At 33.1% G+C, this 8,984-nt stretch overlaps 1 protein-coding gene across 1 annotated transcript; it reads left to right on the top strand.

Moving 5' to 3' along the window:
* The first annotated feature begins 307 nt into the window (after window positions 1-307).
* On the top strand, window positions 308-7,141 carry LOC141597031 (uncharacterized). Its single transcript, XM_074417348.1, has 4 exons — window positions 308-1,006; window positions 1,215-1,318; window positions 3,450-3,780; window positions 6,382-7,141. Exons 1-4 carry the CDS (start codon window positions 396-398, stop codon window positions 6,698-6,700), a joined length of 1,365 nt encoding a protein of 454 aa, XP_074273449.1. The 5' UTR covers window positions 308-395; the 3' UTR covers window positions 6,701-7,141.
* The last annotated feature ends 1,843 nt before the right edge of the window (window positions 7,142-8,984 follow it).

Consider the following 8,984-nt stretch of genomic DNA (forward strand, 5'->3'; position numbering starts at 1 on the left):
TATTATAATAACTTAAGTGTAAGGAGAATGCTTCTCTCAAAGGACACGGGAATTTTTTTACATTCTAGATAGTATACTATTTCATATTTCGAGGTAAAACGATTATGTCCTTAAATATGGACTGCCCACTACAAAACTAATCCCACAAAATACTCAAAATACATGAAATTGTATTCCCATTAGCTTAACAACATCCATAACAGAAGACCCACCCACATTAACTTCATTTACACTACATTAGTAAATGGAAAATATCCCAATTCCCATACCTCGAAACCCATATAAATAAATACCATAACATCTCAAAACAAACACACCCTCCACAAAACCACATGACCATCTCAAATCTCTAAAACACTCTCCCTATTTTCTCTTCTTTTTCCTTCCTCCTTTTCATGTCATACTTGCTTGGTCTACTCTTCATGGGTCTCCTAACTTTCACTCCTACAACTACAACAACAGCTACTACTACAACTACTACTACTAACTCGACTACTAATGATCTAAAACACCTGAAACGCCGTCGTAAACCCCACAACCAGGACCAAAACTCGCAAAAGTCAGCTAAACCGGCTGATAAACCCAAGTCCAAGTCTAAGTCAAAGCCAGAGTTGAAGCCGAAGCCGAAGCAGGCATCATCATGGGATCAAATAAAGAACCTGCTGACGTGCAAACAAGTGGAAGGTTCTAGAGTACATGAACCCACCAAGCTTTCCTCATCGTGTGGGTCCATGTGTAGTTTCCGTGACGTGGTCCATGGTAATACCAGCCGAGTTGTTCACCGGTCCGATAACTCGTCTCCTGAGAGCAGCTCATTGGGTCAGGAAGCTCGACTTTTGGGTCGGACTATGACCGGTTCTGGAACTACTAATGGGTCGGTTTTGAGTCGTTCGTTACCGGGTTCTGTACGATCCGGTGCTAGTACACATTCTGTTTCGTCTAGGAGAATGCCCTTGACGAAGCTCTCTGGGTGTTACGAGTGTCACATGATTGTTGATCCTAGCAGGTTCGTCTAGTAACTTCGTGTAACACAAATTCTTATATAAGACCGTATTCGATTATAACTAAAAGCATCTTTAGAAAGGTGGCATCTCAATAACATAGCAAAATATCGTCTCTAATACAATAATAGTGTAATCATGGGTCTATACACATAATAATAGTATTGTTAGTTAAGAAATGTGTATTAATGGAAATGGTTCATTGATTTATAGGTATCCAATCATACCAAGATCAACAGTATGTACATGCCCTCATTGTGGAGAGATTTTTCCCAAAATTGAAAGTTTGGAACATCATCAAGCAATTAGACATGCAGGTATTTATATTTTCTCCAACTAATTCTTTTGTTTCAATCATTTATTTACTTTTGATTACGATCCTCCTTACAAAAAAAAATCAAATAACTGGACCAAGGCCGTATAATAATTAAGACAGCAACAAACTAAATGCAAATACGAATGATTAGACAAAACAAGTCCTTTTTTTAACAGAACATTTCCTGTATATCCATAATAATCAAATATAAACACATTAAAGTGTTGGTCATAATAGGTTTGTTAGAAAATTAATTAGCATAAAACTGTACTGTAGTGTTTTTTGTTTGGTAGTAAGAACATGTAGTGTTTAATTGGTCACATAGGTGTATATGGTACTTGGTAATTGGTAGATTTGATTCAAATTTGAAGTAGGACATAAATGAGATGTCAGACTTTAAAGATTGGTCAGATAATTAAATTCAACTTTTAATTGCCAACCATATTTTATATTTTTAGTTAATGCTTTTTCCGAATCAGTATTTTTTTTTTTTGAGTTTATTTCCGAATCAGAATTGTACATAGCATTTAGGATGCTGGTAGTTGGGCAATTCAGGGTAATTTTTAGGTACTCCAAATTTCAGTCAATTCAATAACATTTTACTATCTTAGTTGCATTTATGAGAACAAGAGTTAGTTTTAGTGGTAAGAGCTTTTTTTACTATAATTATTAAGTTGGCGGTTCGATTTTCACCCGCGATATAGTGTGTGCTTATTTTAAAAAAAAAAAAAAAAAAAACTCTCTCTATTACATTTATAACATCCATATACTCTTGTTTTTTGCCATCAACTTCTGTAAAATTTTAATCATGGATGACAAAAATCATTGGTATTTTGTATGACTATTGTGCGAAATAGAATGAACCATAATAGCAAGATGCATAAGCTATCATAAAGTAGTAATTAAAAAATGTGTGATACATAAATACTCCATATATGTTATGGAAAAAAAAATTCTTATACTCCGTATGTTTTTTGGAAATTAAATAATCTCTGTACTTTGTGGGAACATTTGGGTGAAATCGACATTATATGAATCTCCTAGTCTTGATCTAGCCAGTTTGGATCATACTCCTTTGGTCATTTTTTCCTTCTAGTCACTAAGCTGAATCAGTTTCGGCGAATTAGTTTAAGCTCTCATATTATTTAGCCATTGAGTTCAAGGGGAACTCTATGGCAATGAATTTTTTTTCCTATTGGTTCAATTTTATTATGTTTAGGATTATTTGGTGTTAAATGAAGTGCGTGGCTAGTATTATAAGGAATGAGGATTTCAAATTCTCAATTTATTATGAGGATACCTCAATTTTTATCAATGAGTCAAAACCTCTCTTTATTAGATTTACTTAAGTTGTTTGACTGATGAGAGTCTGGTAACATTTACTATTCCTATGCACACTACCTAAGTACCTGGACATGATAACTGTAATCGTAGTACTAAAAGTGTATAATAGTTTAGTAACAGTAAATCATTACAGTCAAGGAACAGTCAAAAGTTAAGGGATGAATCGAGTAAATTCTACAAGTGCTAGGGTAGCATTTTGGGTAAATTGATAACGCAACACGATTATACCTTCAAATATTTAGCTGTGGGGGACCTTGATCATTTAATCAAGTTTTAAGTACCTTCATTACCAAACTACAGAGTAATAAAAAATAGCATGGACCATTTTAGTACAATGACTACATACAGCTATTAATATCTATGATATACATATCTTGAAATTAAAGACTTGAATTGACCCAAACCTTCCACAAATCCACCGACTATCTATATCATTCCAATTCCCCATGTAATACGTACTACTACTACTACAACATAATTAAATACTCGGTATATAGTTATTGTGGGAGACGGTCTGGTATAAGACGGGTGCATTTATAAAAAGATTACATTTAAAATGATGACAATAGATGAATGTATTTATATTCATAATTAGCGTGAATTTGATGAGAAGACACACCCACAAAACGCTTCCTTGCCTATCACTATCTAATCCAAACAATAACATACAAAATAAAAAGCAGAAAACCACAAAAGAATATTTGAAAAGCAAAAGTACAAACACAAAATATATGTAAGTAACAATTGGAATAGTTAATTAATGAATGATTGTGGGGACATGAATGCAGTATCGGAGCTGGGTCCAGAAGATTCGGGTCGGAATATAGTAGAGATAATATTCAAATCAAGTTGGATGAAGAAAGACAATAATAATATGTGTAAGATCGAACGGATATTAAAAGTCCACAACACACAAAGAACGATTCAACGGTTTGAAGATTGTAGAGATGTTGTCAAGTTAAGAGCTAATAATAACACTAAGAAAAACCCAAGATGCGCCGCTGATGGTAATGAGTTACTTAGATTCCATTGCACTACTCTCACGTGCTCTCTTGGTGCACGTGCTTCTTCTAGCCTGTGTTCTTCCCTTCCTTCCTGTGGTGTTTGCAATATAATTAGGTCAGTATTTCTTCGCATCTTCCCTTTTATTACATTTTCTTTACGTGTATATGTGTGTGCTGAAACTAACGAGGTTAGTAGGAGCCTCGCTTCCTGAATAATGAATTAGTTAAAAATTAGTATAGACCCCGTGCAATATATGTACGGTATATATAGTTTTTTTAGAGTATTATTTATAGATTTGAAATTGATAATTTATTTTTCATGTTTCACTTCATTATATTTTAATTTGAAAAACTAAAATTAAAATCTTAAGAAGTCATGAATTTTAGTATTTTTAATGAAAATTTTTCTTTTACCAAGAAAATAATGATGTTATTTTGTAATTTTTTACAAATAACAAATTTTTTAGCCGCAACTTCTTAAAGTGTCAATAAAATTTTATCGTAATTTTTCTTTTTAAAAAAGAACCTCTTTATCATAAAAAAAAAAAAGTAGAGATAAATTTGTGGGAAATGTAAAATATTGAATCTTATAAATACTTACATTTAAAAAATTATGCCTATTTATATCTCATCATATGATTCATAGTATATACCAAAAATACAAAACCCATTTTAGGAAATATTTTTAGGCGGGAAAAATAGGAGTTTCACCTATTCATTTAGACATTTAGTAAATAGGGGATTCGGAAATGTTTCCTAGCTTAACTTGATGTACTACTTGTACAAATTCCGACCCTGTTATTGATTTTTTTTGGCAACGGTAAGATATTCAATTATATAATGCTAGGCTTACGAAACCCTTAGTATATAAATAATTGAACAAAATTAGGAAATTATTGACTAAAACTAACTTTATTACAAGGATAAGACTTTGTTATTGATGTATATGGCTATAACTAAATATATTGTACGGTGTATAATAAGTCAGTTGCTACTTCCTTCGTTTCTGTCAATAATTTAAATTTATTTTTGTTTGATAAATAAATTATTGTATGATTTTATAATGATAAGCAACTTTTAAACTTTAGTGATCCGATAAGAGAATATTACGTACTGTACATGCAGTACATGGTAGATTCAAATTAAAATTAAAGATAAGTGGGATGTCTTAAACTTTGCTTTTTCTTTTGTTTTTTTGCTTGGCTTTTTCCCTCCCTCTTTTCGATTTAAACATACTGCTAGTTTGGGAATGAAATATGTAAGAATCTTAAAACAAAAAGCTGCTTTTATTTGAAAATAAACTATGAAGAGGCTTTTACTAATATAGAGCAAAGCTAACACAAAGCGAGGTGTGATATGATTAACATTTTAAGTATAATGACTTGAGTTTTAAATAATTTTATTTAAATTAGGTATAATGTGGCATAACAAACATCTAACTAGATGATGCTTTATGCATAATAATGCCTTGAGACAATGACATTAAGAAAAATACTCTGTAGTAATATAATTATAATAGACTCAGTCTCCGTCAATACATTTTTTAGTTAAAACGAAATTTGAAATGATTTTTAACATTAAATTTTAATTTAGTTATATACTCGTATTTGGTAATACTTTATATCACAAAATTGATGAACAAAACAAAAGTTTGTTAAACCAACTAACCAAGTGAATTACTCTCTATATAATATAGAGTATCCATTTTAAAGGTTTAGTTTAATGTTAGGCAGTTAGCAAATGTAAAGCACAATGGTTCAATTAGTGTTATAGTTTATTGGTAATATTTTTTTAAGTGATCATATTTAAATGTAAAATATTTTAAAACATGATATTATTTTAGACCAAAATGACTTGTTTTAAAGGTGACAAACCTCTAGGCACTTTTGCTTGTAGTGCATGTAATAGTATATGAAAAGGTGATATGGGTAGTGGCAGTGGAGTAGGCGTCGTACGTACTAAATTATTTGAAGAAACACACATGCAAAATGGATTTATCTTCTCAACATTTTGTTGTACATAATATTTGGTGCGCGACATGCACATTACTTGAGAACTACTTGTACATGCAGCCTAACAATCAAACGCAACCAGTGAACCAGTACAACTACTATCGACAAACTTTATCCCTGCCACTTAATTGAACCGTTACTATCTGCTTCAACCCTTATTTGTCACATTTTATCTTACCATTTTCTCCTTTTCCTCTTGTCCTTTTACAAACAAGACAACTTATCAAAATTTCAAACATTAATCGATAAAATGTAATTACCAATCCGCGTCACCAGATTATGTTGGGTTTTAAATAGATATAACTACATTTACCTAACCATCCCACTATTATTTTTCTAGTTTGACTTTTGAGATCAACGTTTAAAAATTTTGACCGAAAATAACTGTCCTTTAGTAAATTTTTGCTTTAAATGAAAAAATATGAATACAAATCGATAAAATCGAGTCAAAGTCGTGTCTTGGATATTGTGCAAGTCAAACTATAATTCTGGAGTGAAGGGAGTATTATATTGCTAATTATTACTAATTTTAAATTTTAATTTTTCAGTCATGGTACTTGTGAAAATTTAGGAAAATTCAATAAATTAAAGATGGAATAAAACTTAACCTATGCCTAAAACATTTATTAACATATTTTTAGAAAAACTCTTTCAGTAAATATTTGAGTAACAACTTGTTTTCTAATTCATTTTTGGATTAACAGGCATGGTTTTCAAGGAAACAAAGGAGTAAGAACAACAGCTAGTAGTGGAAGGGCACATGATTCATTAGAGTGCTCAGACGGGCGTAGGGCAATGCTAGTGTGTCGGGTGATCGCCGGAAGAGTGAAGCGCACCGTCAATGATGCCATGTCTCCGGTGGACGAGATTACGTCGTCTGAGGTACCACCTAGCAATGGTTCTTATGACTCGATCGCTGGACCGACGGACGTGTACGCGAATCTGGAGGACTTGGTGGTTTATAATTCAAGAGCGATCCTCCCCTGTTTTGTTGTCATATATAAAACCGTCACTATGACATAGAGTTTGGTAAGCTAGCTAAGTGTGGTTATTTTCATGTGTAAACTAACTCAAGTTGAGATTATATATATAATACTCCCTCTGAATTAAATTATTTGCCCCATTTCTCTATTATATGAGTCTTGTATTTTAATGAAATGGTGCAAACATTTTAATTTGGTGGGAGTATAATTTATTGGGTCTTCTAAATCTAGTGAAAAAAAAGGAAAGGAATTAATCATCTAGGGTTAGTTGATGACTTGATGAGATGATGGTCAACGGTCGAGAGTCGTGATCAAAGCATTGTTTGTCATTGTATAGATGTATCACGTCTTTAATTGTTGTTTTCATTTGTTCTTATTTAGTTTTAGTATATATTTGAATAAGAATTCGTCTTGTTGTATATTGGTTCATCAACTGGTCCTCTCTATTGGTAGTGCTTCAGATTGCCATTTTGATTGATTATTTTGGAATTTTAATTTGGATATTGCGTGTATGAAATATCTCATCTATTGTTTCCAAAGAGTTTTAACGGATCTCGGTACTTAAGAATGGGATTGATTGATTGAATTATGTAATTTATGATAAACTTCTATCACCAATTCACCGGTATGGGAAGGCCCTTCAGCTTGAGCTTCTGCCTCCGAGAGCTGCAGTAGGACGGTGAGGCCTTAACATGGAAGGTAGTTGAATGTTCAGGGGAAGGTCGAATCTTCCTATATCGCAGCAAAGAGCGGAGTAAGGTGATCCTCCTTCTCCAATTCTTTCTTTGCGGAGCTGAAAAGGAAAAGAGACCTCTTAAACTTAGCAACAACCAGCGAAGAGGAATGAACCGCGAGAGGATTTGTAGATTAACTTATATTGTATTGAGGTTAAATAAGTGGTGTACTATATAAACACTGTATGTATATATTCTAATAACAAGATCTTCATTTTATTTAGATTGTTTCTCTCACTATAACAGACTTTCTCTCACTATAACAACTTCACTCAACATACTCTGTTTTCTTCATACATTAACAATGGAGTCCAAGGTTCCATATGGTATCAGACGACAGGGATCGATCATATGGTGATGATTTCGTCGTTCTTTCTTCCGCATTTTGGATCTTCATTGCGTATGATTTCTCTTTCTTCGTCGAAATTAGGTTGTTTTTTCTTCACTGTTCTTCCCTGAATTGTTTAACCTAGATTTCTTCGATCACATTTCTCTTTCACTTTACCTTAATTGATCGTCTTCTTGCTTCCTCTTTTGTGCGCATTCTTTGATTTCATTTACATCTAAAACCCTCTAAATGTATGAAGTTTGGTAAATATGCATAGTAGAGCAGTGCTATCCGTGCGGTGCATGTAATGAATAGTTGTTTCCTCTTGCCTACTGTACTCACTTTGCTATTTCTATTTTCATTTTTGTGCACTCCTTTTCACAGCTCTTCCCTCTTTCTTTGTCCCCTACTTTTCCAATTTTCTTTTCCAATCCGATTTCAATTTATCACATTTTCTTTCCTCGTCATCTATTAAACAATATGGAAAGATATTATCAATATCTTTACCATATCATGTATTATTTAGTGTATCAATATCCTAACTATTATAGTATACTAAATATTCTAGTTCCTCTTTTATAGGCTTATGTTAGGCAACTTATAATCTTGCTAGTTGTATATAACAATTGTATTGTACGTTTGTTATTGATCAATAATACAATCTCTTTATTTCCTCTTCCTATTGTCATCGTCTCTCATGGCATCTGAACTTATCTGATCCTGGTTCCATTTTTTTTCTCTCTTCTCTTCACCACGAAGATCATTAAGATGACAAAGGGAGACGGAATTCCAATTAATTCTGACGAAAAATATGAGTCCATACCTCCTTCTTCACCACTATACCTTCATCCAAGCGAAAGTCCCAATCTTTCCCTAACTTCGATTATTTTCGATGGGGATAATTATAATTTGTGGGCGGATGCCATTAGAAACGATCTCGATGCTAAAAACAAATTGGGTTTCATCGATGGTACCATAAAGAAACCGGTGATTTTGGAAGGCGAGGAAGAGACTCTTGAAGCCGTTGCTTGGCGTCAATTTAATGCCATGGTTAAGCAATGGTTGAGAAGTGCTATTCACTACAAGCTTTATTCTAGCATAGCCTTTTCAGGAACCGTTGTGAAGATCTGGAAGGAACTCCGTGATCGGTACGCAACCGGCAATGCCCCGAGAGTCCATCAACTTAAAAGCGACCTCAAGGAATGCACACAAAAGAAGAACCATCCTGTCATTGAGTATTATACTCAACTAAAGGCTATTTG

Source organism: Silene latifolia, chromosome 8 (genome assembly GCF_048544455.1).
Source record: "Silene latifolia isolate original U9 population chromosome 8, ASM4854445v1, whole genome shotgun sequence".
NCBI classification, from domain to species: Eukaryota; Viridiplantae; Streptophyta; class Magnoliopsida; order Caryophyllales; family Caryophyllaceae; genus Silene; species Silene latifolia.

What these genes read in the sequence shown, in the direction of transcription:
- LOC141597031 (XM_074417348.1), top strand. Translation starts at nt 396, where the DNA reads ATGTCATACTTGCTTGGTCTACTCTTCATGGGTCTCCTAACTTTCACT. An exon ending in ATGATTGTTGATCCTAGCAG is followed by an intron (nt 1,007 to 1,214) that starts GTTCGTCTAGTA and finishes ATTGATTTATAG; the next exon opens with GTATCCAATCATACCAAGAT. An exon ending in TCAAGCAATTAGACATGCAG is followed by an intron (nt 1,319 to 3,449) that starts GTATTTATATTT and finishes ACATGAATGCAG; the next exon opens with TATCGGAGCTGGGTCCAGAA.